The 17,427-nt window shown below is 38.1% G+C and overlaps 2 protein-coding genes across 7 annotated transcripts in view; both read left to right on the top strand.

Moving 5' to 3' along the window:
* The window catches only part of traf3ip3 (TRAF3 interacting protein 3), a 31,887-nt gene extending 23,036 nt beyond the window's left edge, over nucleotides 1–8,851 (top strand). For 4 of the 5 annotated variants that reach the window (XM_088331656.1, XM_088331658.1, XM_088331660.1 and 1 more), the window contains one exon: nucleotides 8,482–8,851. In XM_088331656.1, the coding sequence (XP_088187782.1) occupies nucleotides 8,482–8,697 (216 nt within the window). In that variant the 3' untranslated portion in view covers nucleotides 8,698–8,851. The remainder of the gene's footprint in view (nucleotides 1–8,481) is intronic. The other variant, XM_088331657.1, reaches the window with a different exon arrangement.
* A 1,423-nt stretch (nucleotides 8,852–10,274) lies between these two features.
* Nucleotides 10,275–17,127, top strand: dnase1l1l (deoxyribonuclease I-like 1-like). Of its 2 annotated transcripts, XM_088329982.1 has the most exons (8): nucleotides 10,275–10,499; nucleotides 10,569–10,657; nucleotides 12,570–12,656; nucleotides 12,722–12,843; nucleotides 15,613–15,725; nucleotides 15,823–15,980; nucleotides 16,095–16,191; nucleotides 16,990–17,127. In XM_088329982.1, the coding sequence occupies exons 1-8, from the start codon at nucleotides 10,332–10,334 to the stop codon at nucleotides 17,068–17,070; spliced, it is 915 nt and encodes a 304-aa protein (XP_088186108.1). In that variant the 5' UTR covers nucleotides 10,275–10,331; the 3' UTR covers nucleotides 17,071–17,127. The 2 variants fall into 2 exon arrangements, with proteins under 2 accessions (XP_088186108.1, XP_088186107.1); XM_088329981.1 differs by having other exon boundaries at nucleotides 10,275–10,657.
* Nucleotides 17,128–17,427: the final 300 nt, after the last annotated feature.

Genomic DNA, 17,427 nt, shown 5'->3' with positions numbered 1-17,427 from the left:
AATTTTATTTCTCTCTGGATACTTCTCCAAAAATTTGATATTACAGGGCAATTCCAGAAAATATGCGTAAAGTCTCCGACCCCCCCACAGTTACGCCAACATAGATTCGAGGTATTTTTATACTTTGAAGTGATAGAGGGTGTATAGAAGAATCGCATTTTTACTTTCCATTCAAACTCCCTCCATGTCGGGCTGTTGGTTATTTTGTGTCCCTCTTTCAATGTTTTTTCCCATTCGTTGTCTTTTATCGCTACATTAGTTTCTTGTTCCCATTTTTCCTTAACTGCCATGTCCTCATTACTGAGGTCCATTCTCAGGGCTTTATATAGTTTTGATATAACCCCCTTTATTGATTGTCCTTTTGTATACGATATTAATAATTGCTCTACCTTAGTCGGCTCCTTACATATTTTCCCCCATTCCTCGTGTTTCTGGAGGTAATGTCTTAGTTGCAAATATTTGTAGAAATCATTTCTGGGTAGGTCAAATTCTTGTTGGAGTTGTTCAAATGATTTCATTGCCTGTGCTTCCAATACTTGGGTAATCAACATCAGTCCTTTTTGGGCCCATTTTTGAAACCCTACCTCCATAACCCCAGGTTTAAAGTCTGGATTTTTCGCTATTTTGGTAGCCCTATTCACAGATCTTGATATTTTTAATTTTTTTTGTATTGTTGACCAAGTTTTAATAGTTCCCTTAATCCATTCATTCTGGATTTTTAATTTATTCCACCTCGTGACTGATATGTATGGTAACGATTCCACAGGCATATTTGGACAAGATCGCTGCTCCATGTCCACCCATATCGTATCTTTGTCTGTAGTAATCCACAAGATGAGTGCTTTAATTTGAGCTGCCCAATAGTAATATTTAATATTGGGTAGGTCTAGGCCCCCCTTTTCTTTAGGAGCTAACAGGGTTTTGTATTTTATTCTAGGTTTCTTGTTTTGCCAAAGGAATTTTGCTATCAACTTATTTAACATTTTAAATGTGGATGCCGGGATCAGAATTGGAAGGGATTGAAACAGAAATAATAGTCTTGGTAATATGTTCATTCTGATTGTTTCTATCCTGCCGATAAGACTTAAGGGCAAAATTTCCCATTTTTCCAAATCTTTCCTTATTTCTTTTATCAACATTCCATAATTTGCATCAAACAGCTGTGTGGTATGTGGTGTAATGGTCACCCCCAAATATTTAAACCCTTTATTTGTCCATTTAAAATCAAATCTTTCACTCACATCTGTTGGACATTTTCCTGATATCATCATTGCTATTGATTTGCTCTCATTATTTGAATACCCAGCTACTTCTCCATATATTTTAAGGCTCTCCAACAGTGGTGGTATTGATAACGAAGGTTCCTCCAGCATTACCAACAGGTCGTCTGCAAACAATGATATTTTATGTTCTGTTCCTCCTTCATCCAATATCCCCCTTATTTGCTCATTTTGTCTAATTGATTCTGCGAGTGGTTCTATGCTTATTGCAAACAAGAGTGGGCTTAAACAATCCCCTTGCCGGACTCCTCTTTTGATTTCAAAGAAATCTGAACAGTGACCATTTACTCTAAGGCGAGATTTAGGATTTTTATAGATTATTTTCACCCATTCAACAAATATTGGAGGGAAGCCAAAGGCTATAAGTGATTGATGTAAGAAGCTCCATTTCACCCCATCGAAAGCTTTTTGTGCATCCAAGCTCAGTAACATCGAGGGTTGGGTCTTAGATTTTGTGCTCGTAATTATGTTTAGTATCCTCCTAATATTGTTTGCACCCTGCCTTCCCGGAATAAACCCTGTTTGATCATTTCTAATTAATTTCGCTATAAATTTCTGCATTCTTTTTGCAAGTATGCTTGTAAGAATTTTTAGATCATTACAAAGTAAACTAACTGGTCTATAGCTTTCACACAATATTGGGTCTTTTCCTTCTTTGTGCAGGACTGTTATGATGGCTTCCGACCATGCTTTGGGGGGATCTCCTTTTGTTAGAGAATAGTTAAATACTTTCTGCAGTACTGGTATTAATTCTTCCTTAAAGCTTTTGTAGAACACCCCCGGGAATCCGTCCGTTCCTGGTGATTTATTTATTTTTAAGTTATTTATTGTGTCTTGTATTTCCTGTTTTGTAATGGGGCGAATAATTTCTAATGTATCCCCTCCTGTTAGTGTCGGTAAATGTAGTTTTCCTAAAAAGTTTTGTGCCGTGTAGCTATCTAAGTCATTTTCTGAGTCCTTGTATAATTCTTTATAATAATCTGCAAATGCTTCTGCTATACCTTTGGGTTTTACTAAACATTGTTTAGAGATAGGATGTTTTATTTGTGATATAATTCTATCTGTTTGGGCCTTTTTAAGTTGGAAGGCGAGCAGTCGACTGGCTCTATTGCCCATTTCATAGTATCTCTGGTTCACAAAGCGCAGAGCCCCTTCTGCTTTATTTGTCAAAAGTTCATCTAATTTGCTTCTGGTTATTTTTAATACCTGTAATCTGGATTCACTTGGTGTTTTTTTATGTTCTTCTTCTAGTTCCTTAATCTTATCCTCCAATTCCTTCTGATCCTTTAAGCGTATTCGTTTCAGCCGGGACGATATTTCAATTAATTTCCCCCTTATTACAGCTTTCCCTCCTTCCCATAATATTGATGGAGAAACCTCATTGTTGTCATTGATTTGGAAATATTCTTTTATACACCGTTTTATTTCCTGTACTACGTTTTTATCTGAGAGGAGAGATACATTCATCCTCCAATACCTAAAATGGGGTTCATTGTCTAAACTTAGTTTCAAAGTAATTGGAGAATGGTCACTTATAGTAATATTCTCTATACCACACTCTACTACTGTATGCATATGTTGTCTTGAAATGTAAAAGTAATCAATTCTCGAATAGCTGCCATGCGGGTTTGAATAGAAAGTATAGTCTTTAGTTTGGGGATTCTTCTCTCTCCATGGATCTATCAATCCCAATTCTTTAGTTATGTTATTCAACATCCTCGACCTCTTTGTGTTTGTTCCATGTACTGAAGGATACTTGTCCACTTTGCAATTCTGTACAGTGTTAAAGTCACCTCCTATAAGTAACATTCCCTTCGCACAGTTGGTTATTACTTTAGCTAATACTTGAAAAAATGTCCCCTTTTCCTCAACTGGTGCATAAACATTCATTATTGATATTTCCCAACCGGCCATTGACCCTATAATCATTATATATCGCCCCAGATTGTCCTTCACTTCTTTTTCGACTTTAAACGCCACCCCTTTTCCAAGTAAAATTGCTACTCCCCTCCTTTTACCATAGGATGCGTAGAACACCTGGTTCACCCATTCTCTTTTTAGCTTCTTATGTTCAATCTCGGTCAAATGTGTCTCTTGTAATAAGGCTATTGAGCTCTGCAATGTCTTGAGTTGATTCAATATCTTCTTTCTCTTGATGGGGTGGTTTAGCCCATGTACATTATATGAAACAATATTTAGATTGCTCATGCTTTGTATTGAGTCTCACTGATTTTTGAAGCATACAGAAACACTACATTAATTACTAACACCTCCATTGACAAAACAAACCAAATTACTAACAAACATATTGACAAGCACACATAATTTCTCACCAAAAAGAAAAAAAACACACCCAAAAAACAAAAACCCATGTCTTCCAAGAGTCCAATTGGAGAGTTGTGGCTACCCTCCTGGAAATATGCACTCAGTGCGTGAACAACTTTTGTACCGTCGTCCATAGTTATAACTAACTAAATATTTTAAAGTAGCTCTATGCCAATATAAATACATACATTGTTTTGATTTAAAGATAATAATTTTACTTGGTATTTTACTTACTTCTAACTTATTGAATTTATAATAGAAAGGGCAGATATGGTCCTTACTCTTTCTCCCCAAATCCGAATATGGCTTCGTTTTGCTCCATAGGAGCTTGTAAGTCACCTTCTATGATGGGGCTGTTCCCTTGTCTTTCTCTCGATTCCGGTCACTGTGGTCCAAATGTTCTTTGACAACATCTTTTGCAGTGTCTCCGTGTTGTCCTCTTCCACTTCGATCCCCATTTCTTTTAGCAATGTTGCTGCCTCCATCAGTGTAGAGAATGTTCTTATTCCTGTGTCCAAAAACATCTTCAGCTGGGCGGGATATGGTGATTGTGCCTTTACGTTCTTTTCCTTTAACTTTTTGATAACGTCCCTTACTTGTTTCCTCTTTTTTTGGATTTCTGTGGTGTAATCTTGGTTGAAGTAAACGGTCTTGCCTTCGTACGTTGTCTTCTGCTTCCATGCTTCTTTCATTACGGATTCTTTCACTATGTAGTCGGTGAAACGTACGATAATTGCCCGTGGCAGTGCTTTACCTTGAAACTTGTTCCCCAGTGAGCGGTGTGCCCTCTCAATGCGCACATCCATATGTTCGGTTGTCGGAATGTTCGATTTAATAAAGTTTGTTATGAAGCCGATTGTGTCGTTTCTTTCGGCACCCTCAGGAATCCCATGTATCCTTATGTTGTTCCGCCGTGATCTCGACTCCAAGTCCTCACACTTTGTTGCTAGTTTGGCAGTTTGTTGGAGCAAGGAGAATGTTAATTGTTCTAGTTTTGACGTTCGCTCTTCCGTGTTAGCATGTAGCTCCTCCATGCTTTCCACCCTCCGCTCCAGCAACCCAGTGCGCTCCAGAAGTTCTTCGATGCTTTTTTCCAGTCTTGTCATCGAAATCTTGTTCTCCCGGGCTGCTTCCGTGTGTTCTTGCCGTAATTTACGGATTTCATGGAGGATGGCCGAATCACGTCCTTCGTCAACCGATGACATTCCTTCTGCTCCCTCGATCTTTTTCTCCTTAGCGCCCTTTTCCTCAACAAGTTTCCCCTTCTTGACCATGTTTTGTTGAAGAATTTCTCATAAATATGGGTCACAATTTGTACCCTTTCTGTCTTTTCTCCAAGTAAGTATTACATTACTCTTTAGTGATTTTTGTCAGAGCTACTTTCCTTGCTGCCGTCTACCTCATTGCGCCACCGGAAGTCGTAAGATCGTTTTAATCCGTTCCAACACCCTGAATGTTTACCATGAACGTAAACATGAAGCTAACCCAGGCTAATCGTACGTTCGCGTTAGCGTAATCTTCCGTACGAAAGATTACGCTAACATGAACGTGTACAACTAAAAAAATCAGGTCGTTTACACGTCATTTAGCACCCGGGTCTCCACAAAAAGTGGTGAGTGATTAAAGGATAAAGAAAAGAATTATGAATAGGATTTCTTACCTTTGTGGTGCTCAGCAGAATCCATGCTGTATGTATTGCAAGATCGGAAACTCGCACACCTTCTTCATATTTTGCTATTATTTCTTTCTTAAATGCTATAGTTGTACACACTACCCTTCTTTTTTCACCTGTAGCAACTTTGCTGCTTGCACCGACCTTTTTCCAAGGCATAATTAGGGGTTAAAACACTCGGTTCACCGATATTCAAAACGAAAGCGAAAAGAAGTGCGCGCGCACGTCATAACAGTTCTTCACGAGGGGTGGGGGCAATCTACACCCGTACGCCGCTCAGCATCGCACCCTAGCGTACCGGCGTTCGAACTCCGATTTTTTTGAACGAAAAGCGAAGCAAGAATTTCTCTAAAATTTTGGTCGAGAACCGATTTGTTCGAACTGAGAGGCGTTCGAAAACAGAGGTTCCACTGTATATATATATATATATATATATATATATATATATATATATATATATATATATATTGCTTTTTCATTCTAATATCTTTTTTAATCTATAATTGTTTTTGTATTACACGTTCATCCAGGAGTACCACATTAAATCTCGCAGTAAACAATTGGACACTATGTTGTAATCAATGACAATAAAGACAATTTAATCACATGCCTGTCAACCTCCAAGGCTCCATGCCCTTACAAACTGTCGTATTTTCCCTTACAAAATACAAAATAATATTATTTATTATATTTTTTTTCAAACGTGTTTATTTATGTAGTTTAACATGTTATATTGTACATGTGTTTTGTTATATCATTCTGTACATATTCTTAATAATAAAAATAAAGTTGTCACGAAACGGAACGGGTCTGTCATGAAACGGGTCGGGAATCAGGAAATTGAACTCATTTGCGTAGACGATCTGTCACTTTAATTGAGAAAGAAAAGTTGTCCAACACACAAACGGACCAAAAACGAAACAAAGCAGGCTCAAAGGCAAGGAAAATTACAATTTAGTCATTACTCAGATCAAACAGGCATGAACAGGTTTTCAACAAGGGTAAACAATGATCTGGCAAAGGGCAGTTCCAAAGGGAACGTTTAAGTACCCATAGGAGTAATCAGGAAATGCAGGTCAGCCGGGGCCATGACAACCGTGCAGTACATGACATAAGTAAAAAAATCAAGAACAAGTGTTATCAGCGTGACTAAAATATCTATTAATTAGACTATAAATTTAAATTTGTAAATAAATATATTTTTGGGAGGAAAAAATGTTGGCATTTCTAGTTTGTAAACCAAACCACAATATCAACCATTGATGCTTGTATCTTAAATTTCAAACAGACTATTTAACAAGGACAGAAAATACAAACCTTTGCAGCCTTGTGACTGGGAAACATGTTTTTCATATAAGCCTTGTGAAGTGATCGGCAACTGTCGGAGGTATGTTGTGCTTTGCGATGAAATGGCAAAAAATCACTTCTGTAGTTCTTGTGTAGTCGTCCGGTGTAGTGCCTAATTTCGACTCCACTGCAAAATACTCCCCCCTCGCGTGAACGCGGATTCTTCTGCGCTTCCGACAATAGTTTTATTGTTTTAACAAGCTTATTATATAGAATAAGATCGCTATTGTCGGAAGCGCAGCAGAATGCGCGTTCACGCGAGGGGGGAAGGATTTTGCAGGGGAGTCAAAATTAGGCACTACAGCGGCAGACGCTTGCGCACAGTAGCATCAAACGCTCGCTTTGTTTGCAACGAAAAAAACGATACCGAGATAGAGGCTACCGCGGCGAACTCGTTTGACTTGATTGATTTGCGGTTTCGTGATAGTCGGTGTATACCGGATGGTACTGATGAAGATAAGACCAATTTGATAGATAGATAGATAGAAGATAGGTCGAGAAATCGTCTCATACGTGTTCAAAGAATGCAGGAATTTAAATTTTTTATTGATACAACAATTTCAACGAGAAACTCAGCAAATCTCAGATATGCGTGGGTCTTTATAGTTTCAACATAGCACGTGTACCCAGTTTGGCCCCGTCCTTTTCACGCTACACCCTTTCACGTGTACATGCCCAGGGTTCCGTCCTTATTTGGAAGTATTTTTAAGTTTATGCCAGTTTATGTCACCTTGCCCTTTGCCGTTATCTCTTGTCCTCCCTTAAGGAGGATTGTTTATACTAATTCGTCCGCCGAGACCTTCTTGAGATGTAAGCAACATTTCTCCCAACTGTACGCTAGTCTTTCTACATGGCAGCAAGTCTCCTGAACAAATATATACAAATCTATTCTACAAATGCAAGTTTATATTCTACAACAGTACCCGTAATTGACAAATTTGCCTTTATTTATTACAGATTTTCTTGTACGTCGTACACGTCTTAAAATGCATAGTAAACGTACTTTGTACGGCAAAAACGTACAGGTTGACAGGTATGTAATCAAATAAGATTAAAAATGAGAGTATCGTCATGATTACTCATTACACTCACCTGTGCCTGCTCGTTTGGCGCCAGCTGCTGCTGGTTACCTGATTGGTTCCCCATCCTACTTAAGCTCAGTCCTTTCACTCGCCGGTTGTCAGTCCGTCAGCGAACCTCTGTTTTCACAAGGCAAGCATTTTTGACTCTTGACTCCAGGAGGTCCCGTTTTGTCACCCGTTTTCCACTCGTCCATTCCTGATTTCCCCGTTTGTCTCCTGCTACGACCTTTTTTTTTGACCCCGACCACGTTTTGATCTCCTGTCTCGGCTAACGACCCGTTTTTTTTTTTTTTTACCCCGACCACGTTCTGATCTCCCGTCCCGGTTAACGACCGGTTTTTCCGTCTAACTCCTGCTCCGGCAGATCCATTTCCGCATTCGGAACACGCTCCGATCCTGTGAGCGGCTTGCTTCCCGCGTCCAGCAAGCACCGGACCGCTGGCACTGCCTTACCTATATATTTCAATAAACTTGTGAGTAACGTTTAAACTTGTGAGTAACGTTACGCATCTGCGTCCTACTTCTGTTCTGGTGGTGACAAGTATAACAGTGGCCTATTCTGTAGGGCTTGAGTCCTACACTAAATCTTATTGTGGTAAGAGCAGCAAAAAAGCACAACCAAAAACCCTAAGAAAGAATTTGCTCGAAAATAGTGAGTTTTAAAAGCTGCTTGAATAGGGTGTCTGTTGAGTATGAATTTAAAAGCAGCATCAAATTTTCTTACTCGTGATATTAAGTATACTCGCCTTTCTCCTTTTTAACCTCTTTTGTGCAGACATGGAGTGTGGCCCGATGGGCAGTGTGCTTGTTCCTTGTCCTCCTGCTGTTGTTGCTGCTGTGGGCTGTGACCGGAGTCGCCATATTGGAGGCGTGGCAACCACTTTTTGGAGATGAACTTCAAGACTTCTACTTGGACATCGGAAGACGAATCGAGAATTACTTCATGCAGAGGGCCTCCTCTACGCGCTCGGGCTGTTTCAGGCCGGTGTGACCAAGTCACATTTGGAGTATTATCATTTCTGCCTTGGCTTTTTAATTGTGACCCATTTGAGAGGTTTATAGCTATTTAGTTATATTTTCTATGATTTTAAAGGATGTGTTATTGAAACATTATTTGTACAAATAAACATTATTTTCCCCTTCCATTTGATCTCAGTGATCTCTATTACGAAAAATAAAAAAAATAATACTACAGTAAAACTATAATAAAGAAATATTATTACAGAAATACTACAAAAACACTGCCACAAAAATACTACCATAGTAATACTCTAATACAGAAATACTATTACAGAAATACTACAAAATACTACTACAGTTATACTATAATACATAAAAACTACTACAGAAATACTTAACTACTAGAGAAATAATATAAAAATATATCTCCGGTAATAATGGAATAGAATGGAATAGAATAGAATAGAATAGAATAGAATAGAATAGAATAGAATAGAATAGAATAGAATAGTCTCTATTTTTTTTTATATCAACGTTGCAAAACATTGTATGCAAAAAGATTAGACATGCCACTCCTGGGTAAAACATGTTATAAATACTTTGAAAAAACTATCCGGATAAATAGGCAAAACCATAAATATATCTACAGTAATACTACAAAAATACTTCAGAAATACTGGAAAAAAAAAACTACTACGAAAATACTACACAACTAAATATCAAAATTAGTGCTTAAAACAAGGACCTAATGTATTGTTTTGCTTTAATTGTGGACGTTCTGAAAACAATTCGATGAAAGTAATCCCATCTGTCCATCCATTATCTGCGCCGCTTATTCTCAGTAGGGTCGCGGGGGCGATAGGGCCCATCCCAGCTATCTGCGGGCAGTGGGCAGGGGACACCCTGAACTGCTTGCCGGCCAGTTGAAGAGCACACAGACATACAACTCACTCCCTTATTCACACCAAAGGACAATTTGCACCGGTCAATTAACCTAACATGCATGTTTTTGGAATGTGGGAGGAAACTGGAGTGCCCGGAGGAAACGCAGGCAAGCACAGGAAGTCTGATAGCTGGATTTGTACCCATGACCTCAGAACTGATCCCATGACACTCAACCGCTGTGCCGCCCCTAAAACTAATCCCGTTCAAGGCAAATATTTAAAACAAAACAGAACATGTAGATGCCTGCATGATATATTTATTCATTAATGAGAAAAATTGGATAGCTCTCTAGGACTGGCCTCCTTGGACAACTTTTTTGACTCCCAAAATTTGCCCACTGGTAGTCTGGCACGATATCTGTCGGACCTGCACTCAAACCTTCCGGGTCAAAATGTATTCAGGTTCCTCTTGCACAGAAAGCTCATGGGAAAAAACAAGCTTATTGTCTCATTGCACTGAAACCAAATTTTCTAAAAAGCGACAAAGCATTCAAAGGTGAATTGTTTGGGGTCACGTGGGCATTTTCAATTGTCACTGGCGAGCTCTCACACTTCCAGATGAAGCTCTATTATCATCTGGCACACTGACACAGCACATCCAGTGCACAAACCTGCAATCCACCTGCACCTTCCCTGTCACTGCATTTGTGGATGCCACCTTTGCTGGATGTAAGAGGAATCACTCTGCCCTTAAGAAGGGAATCGTGGCAATTTTCCCTACATGGTTGGGCGAACATACGTCTATGAGATGAGGAATGTGGTCCCAATGTGTGTTGTGGGGCTGTGCGTTTTAAACGCGGCCTTTTCGGTCAAAATCTGCGCTTTTAACGTTCAGAGCTTTGGAGAATCCAAAGCAAACAATAAGGAAGTGATGGGGATTCTACTAAAGGTAGGCTATAAAACTTCACCGCGAGAATTTCTCAGTGGATCTTTGACAGCTGAACATGATCTCCCCAAGATTCTTTCCCGATGTGACCTGTGCCTCGTTCAGGAGGTCCGAGACTTGAAAGGACGAGCGATACAAACTTTGGTCAAAGATCTGAACAGGTTGGTCAACTCGAAAATCCTTTGGATAAAAAAACTCAACGACATTCCAGCGAATAATTAACACTTCATTAATAGGATCAAATTCATTCAACTTTCTGGGTTGTTTTGTATCAAACAGAACAATATTTAGAATGGCTACAAATAAGTGATAAGATTTTGGGAGCCTTAGAGGGACAGTGTGTATTATTGAATAGCTCTTAGAGGTAAAAAGGAATCATTAGAAAAAAACTTTACTTTTTCATATTATTCGTACCAAAGCACTCGATCCGAGTAAAGCACGATTAACCCAATGCTTGTTTTATTTATATTTTAAGCTATTAAAGCCTTTGTGATTAAATTACTGAACAAACGTGACTCCTTGCATATGTATTTAATCAAATGTCAGCTATACATCTGTAATACTAGGGCTCCAGGTTGTACAGATGCTGCCTGACTTACGAACGAGAGGTTCCGATCGTGCCTTCATAAGTTGAATTTGTTTAGAAGTTGCTTCACTGCTATATTTTGTATGTTAAGGGTTAATTTACGTATGTTTAAGGCTTGTATAAGTAACCTGTATTGTTTGGTCCAAAAAAATAAACATTTCATAAAATAATGTGCTCTATAAAGATTAATAAAGTGAGGTTTTACTTACTTTTTTACTTGCGCTTCAAGAGGTCCTCCTCCGTGGTAAAAAGTGGCCAAAAAAAAGGGTTTCGACCATTTTCTCAACCGCATCAAGCTTTCTTATTCCACTTTCATTTCAAAAGAAACAGGTCATCTCTTCTTTCCACTAAATGGGTGCACGAGATATTAAACAATAAAAATGTCAAAGTTCTTAGCACGCTGGAGCTACAGTATAGAATGTTTACACACAAACTAGGAAGAGGAAGCGGATTTCATCATCGGGGTGGATGCTGGGTGACCTCCCACAGCGTCACACGCCGGTAGCGGCGGAAAGAAACACTACAGTACTGCTCTCTACTCGGAAAAAAAGTGCACAATACAAAATCCAACTCACAGCAATGTCCGGATATGTTTCGACATCCAGGAAAAAAATGTACGTATCTACCGTTTTACGTAAGTCAAACGTTTGTAGGTAGGGGAGCGCCTGTACTTTTAAGTTAGGTGCAAAAAAATTAAAAGGACTTATAGAGACAGGGAGAATAAATTAGCGTCTCCTAGTGGTAAACAAAGAAAAAAACCTTACTTCAAAATATTAGATTGATTACTAAGCAAAAACACATGGACCAGCAAATCAACATGTGTTTTTAAGTCCTGGAAGGTCGAGAAATTTGCATTTATTTTTCATAACACGAGCCTCACCCAGAGGTAGCGGATATAATTGTCCAACATACTGCTGCTACGGGTACCTGAAAAAACATAAACCTCACAAAAGGTTGGCCAAAAAATGAGGTGAAAAATTGTATAGTTTGGCCGGTTTGGATCTCTGTAATTTATACTCTTCCTTGATATTTTTAGCGCTCGCAGTCGGTTGAACGACACACTACAGCGACGTCTAGTAGTCAAATAATACACACAGTCCTTTTCAAACAAAATCATTCTTTTTTAATCAACCAAAATTACCTGGTTACTTGGGGGTAGTTTTGTCCTTTACGACCCAATTAGATTCTTACACAGAAATGGGTTCAAATAAAACACCCACACACACAATTTGGGGGGTTTCAGACAAAATGACCCTTTTTTTCCCCCCGCTCTTCTTCCAGAAAAGAATGACTTATTTTTGGGATGTCATTTTTTCTTATGAAACAATGCCATTTTGGTGTTGTTCTGTACAAGGCTAATACATTTGGGGTAGTCTTTTTTTAACAAAATGACCCAACTTTCTGTTTAAGTTTGAATGCAACTATTTTATTGTGAATAAAACAATTTTCATACTTCCTCCTGATACTGTATACGATTTTTCCAACAGATTTGACAAATCCAACTCATATTCCTACGTGGAAAGCCAGAGGCTGGGAAAGAAAACATACAAGGAACAATACGTCTACGTTTACAGGTAAAACAGAGTTTCTGCCCTCAACATGTCATGTCGGCGTTTGATCCCTCTCATCATTTTCGCAGAAACAACGTGCTAAAAGTGAAGGAGCAGTATCAATATCCCAAATTGGATATGCAGGGTACCAATGATACTGAGTTTTTTTCCAGAGAGCCTTTCATCATTCGTGTTCTCTCACCGACCACTCGTAAGGGAAATACACGGCACTCTCACGCATTGTGTGCAACATCCGTTTTCTCTAAACATCTGAGATTGAAAATAAAAGAATGGGAAAAAAAACTATGAAAAAAATGAGGTTTAGACATATGAAATGCCTAACTCATTAGGTTTTGGAAGTTTGGCCTTGTTAGCAAAAAATTGAATTGTTTCTGGTAGCTTCTGTTAGGAGAAATCGAAGCTAGAATGGCGGTCTTGGTACCCATCCGGGTACTTAAAACACTTTAAAGGGTTCTTGAGATACGAAAATATATCCATAAAAAGTAACAGCATTGAAAAATCACAGAACTTGCTTTCTTTCTGCTGAGACTCAATCGACAAAATGTATTTTGTCCCAGAAGCAGATTATTTTCGTTTTTTACATTTTATTTTATTCTTACTTTCCAAGAAAAATAGATTAAAAAATGATTTTTTTAAATTACAGTTCATATGATATGCTCAAAATTGGAACGATGTATTTGTACTTGTATTTTTACTGCACTTTTCTCGTCAAATAGAAAGAATTATGTTCCTTTGTTTAGTAGAAAAAATAATAAGAAATATAAGAGCTGTTTCTTACTTTACTATAAGTTTTTATTTTATTCAAACAATTACGTTGAAACATAGTAATATAAGAAAATACAAAAATGTATAAAACAGAGTGAAAAAATGCACATTTGAAGGGAATTGTGTATTATTAAGCGCCTCCTATAGGTAGAAAAAAAACTAGTTCATATTTTTTAAAAAGTTCTAATCTAAATAGGCAAAATAATATGAACTATCAAAAAACCTTTTTTTTTCAAGTCAGGGGTAGAGAAATGTGAATTTATTTTACATATAATGAGCCTCACCTAGAGGGAAGTGACATAATTGTCAGCCATATTGCTACTACGGTTGCCAAAAAACGCCAAATTTCATGGAAGGCTGTTCAAAACAGTTGAAGAAAAATGGTGCAGTTTGGTCACTCTGAGTTTCCGTAATCTGTATTTTCCCGTGTGTTTTTAGCACTCGTCACGAGTTGCACTACACAATACAGCAACATCTAGTGGTCAAATAATACACACAGCCCTTTTAAACTTACTTATCAGACAATTTTATAATCTTTCAGATTGTTATGGTCAAATAAAAAGTATTATTTTCCTTAGTTTATAACAAAAAAATAAGTTAAAATATAAAGATTGTTTCTTACTGTACTACCAGTTTTATTTCATTAGAAAAGTGCATTAAAACATAGGAAAATGAAAAAATACTCCGACAGTACAAAAGAAAAGGTAAATTTAAGAAAAATCAACAGCAAAATGATTTTCTAACGGGAAGATTTTTTTTTTTGCAGTCCCGCTGATGTAGCTCCATTATCTTAGCGTCTTCGCCGCTTCGTAAGTGGGTTGGCCACCCACGGAGATCCTGCAACCCTTTTGTATTTTTTGCGGGATATCAAAGGTGGTATAAAAAGTGCCCCAAAAGTCGAAATTTAGACGCAGACCCAGATGTATAAGTTCCTCCCGACTATAGGTATTATCGGCCAAGCATGTGTCTAGAAAAGAAAGCAAAATAGACAAGAGAACGGTAATAAATAGAAAATGAGCCGTTGCGTCCACGCCATCTTTTTCCAATTATTCAATGTCTAATCTCCTCAATGAAACACTTATGTCGGGATGAATTACAAATGTAAAAGGACCAAGTGAGTTTGCTTGGAACTGTGTGTTTATCACTCTAAACGATAATTCAAGGCTGAAAATATATATATATAATGAGATTATGACCAGCACATTTAAAAAGTGATTAGTTATAGATACAAAAATTAACTGAGTTAGTAGCTAGCGAAATTTTCCGAGGAATATTCAAGTCATTTTAATAAACTAGAAAATACAGATATTTACTGTATTGCACCTCACCAGCAACAGATTTATCCTACACTTGAAGTGACACAAAAATAAACAATGGCATAAAATAACAATCGGCTGGAAACATTAAAAGTGTGTTTAATACATTAAATCTAATTGGACTGGTTCGTTTAGAAAGGGGAATACCGACTCTTTTTTAATTGAAACCGGATTTTTCGGCTAGGTTCACTAAAAAGAGCGGGTTCTTTTGGCTCCCAGATAGCTCTTTGTGATGCTTTGGTGGTTTATTCCTCATTTTACCATTTATCATGTATTATGAATGACTTAAAAAAGGGGAGAGATAAAGCTAAATTAACGCTTAAATGTTTACACTGAAAAACACAGGAAACAGGAAATATTTATAAATCTACAAAAAAAAAAACATAAAATACAGTACCATTTGTTAAACATTTTTCATACTCAACAAATTCAAAGTTAAAAGTGCAGAACCCCTGAAAAAAATGCATTCTGGCCAATCACAAGAGAAGAATAGCGTATGCAAGGGAACCGGCTCTCGATTAGTGTGTAGTTTATTCCTAATTCCAAGAGTCGGTTTATAGAGACGTGTCGTTCACGAATGACAGCCCTCATTTGCCTTTTATTTCAACAAAATAATAAATACTACATTCGCAATCGCTATCTAACTATATAGTAGTCGCTCTTTTGAATGGTGAGATGATCCGAAAAGACATGAACGTAAACATACTTGGAGGAGAGTGGGAAACCGCTTCATTTCAAGTAACGCACTGCTTTTGACCGTCAGTAACGATACCGGCGTTTTTGCGGCAGAAAGAAACAATAAGTTTGATTACTCCGTTACTAAAAAATATTGCCGTATTCCCCAACACTGATTATGACACTATTTTTTTCTATTTTAGTAATGAAGGATTTCATCCTCATCGGGCAGCACACCAGCCCCAAAAGTGCCATGAAACAGATGGATGGGCTGTATGATGTGTTCAAGGAGATATACCGGAAGTGGAAGACACAGGTGTTTGTTTTTTATTCCTAAATCTACACGGACTTTGAGGTTTGTTCTCGTACTTGACAATGCTACGACACTAGTGTAAAACCTTCCGTTTTTCTAGAATGTGATGATCTTAGGTGACCTAAACGCTGCCTGCGGTTACGTCACCGTCAAAGGCTGGCGAGCCGTTCGCCTAAAAACCGACCCGAAATTTTGGTGGCTGATCGGGGATGAGCAGGACACGACCGTTCGGGAGAAGACGCACTGTGCGTACGACAGGTCGGAGTTACTGGCGTGTGGTAGCTCTTAAGTCCTCTCTAAAGTTAGCAGAAGAGAAAACCTGCTATGCAATTTGTGTTTTCAGTTGATCATGCATTTTTGTCTACGATTCAGGATCATTGTACATGGACGTGAGATTATTTCCAGCATAGTTCCAGGGTCTGCACAGCCATTCAACTTTAAAGAGTATTTTCATCTGACAGAAGATGAGGTATACATGTCTCAAACTACATCTTACTTGGGCACATTTATGTAGTTACCTTAATTCCTCGCCTCAATGCGGTTTACTTTTCGCGGTTTCGCTACTTCATGGACGTGCGTTTTGTTCTGCATTCTGATTGGCAAAGTAGTCTCCCTGCTCCTTATCCTTTGACGGTACAGTTGGCCTGGAGAGGGATGGGCGCTACCAGGCTGTACTTGCCCAAGACATACCACAGTAAATGGTTCCCCTTTGACCCTAGTGGTTAAGGGATTCAAGCAACCAACAATAACATACATGCTAACATTTTGACATTAAAAAGCGGTACATTCCATTCTTCACTCTATTTTAATGTGCGAAACACAATCAGTCGCTAGAATATGAATAAAGTCAAGATTTTGTCATCGTAAGTAATGTTGGAATATAACTATCAAAATGTACCATTTACCAAATTGTTTGAATCAGTTATCTGACTCCATTAACCAAAGACGTCCTACGTTCATCCAACAATTATGCGCGCTCGTTTCTTGAGAGAAAAATGACCAGGAAAGCCGACATTTCACACGGGGGCGGATATTTATTATTTCTAACAGAAGAACTAAATGTACTCAGGAGACGGCCGAAGTGACGTTGGAGTCTGAGGGAAGCCTTCTTCTAAACTTCGTTAGCTTTTTCTTATTGGCACTGTATTCTTTTGCATTCATGTTTCAGTAAATGGTTTAACAAATCAACACGTGCAACCAGTTTACTTTTCCACAATTATTTATGTTTGTAAAAGTTTCACCTGCTTTTTGTGATGACATTTTTTAGGCCCTAGCAGTGAGTGACCATTTCCCTGTTGAGGTCGACATGAAGCCAAACCACCATTACCTACTACGCAGCGAGCTATAGACTGAGAGCTAAATTGACTCAATGATACTGTTTTTCCTTCCCAAGTCTGTATGAATCAATTAGAATACAACAGTATGCAGAATGATATTTATTTGCAAATAAAAATATATTATTGCCTTATTGTATTTATATCTGTAATGTGACTTCAATTAAACATGATTTTCTTTTTCAAAATGTGTGGTTGTAGTGAAAAACTTTCAAAAAATCCGTCACAACTCTTTTTTTCCTTCCGTTTCTGCAGCACATCATTAAAACAAAACTTTAAATAACAATATCAGCAGGTTGAGTTGTAAGTAAAATTACAATGGCTGGTGTTCAGCCAAAACGTTCTACTTCCAAAATTGAACTCTTTTAGTA

The sequence above is a fragment of the Urocampus carinirostris genome, chromosome 3, assembly GCF_059441175.1.
Source record: "Urocampus carinirostris isolate Australia breed hairy pipefish chromosome 3, RoL_Ucar_1.0, whole genome shotgun sequence".
In the NCBI taxonomy this organism is placed as follows: Eukaryota; Metazoa; Chordata; class Actinopteri; order Syngnathiformes; family Syngnathidae; genus Urocampus; species Urocampus carinirostris.
This window is presented reverse-complemented; position numbering and strand designations above follow the sequence as displayed.

Excerpts from the sequence above, each read along its gene's own strand:
- dnase1l1l (XM_088329981.1), top strand. The coding sequence starts at position 10,332 with ATGGTTGGGCGAACATACGTCTATGAGATGAGGAATGTGGTCCCAATG. Across the intron at positions 10,658-12,569 it reads TTGGTCAAAGATCTGAACAG|ATTTGACAAATCCAACTCAT; the intron begins GTTGGTCAACTC and ends TTTTTCCAACAG. Across the intron at positions 15,726-15,822 it reads ACCGGAAGTGGAAGACACAG|AATGTGATGATCTTAGGTGA; the intron begins GTGTTTGTTTTT and ends CCGTTTTTCTAG.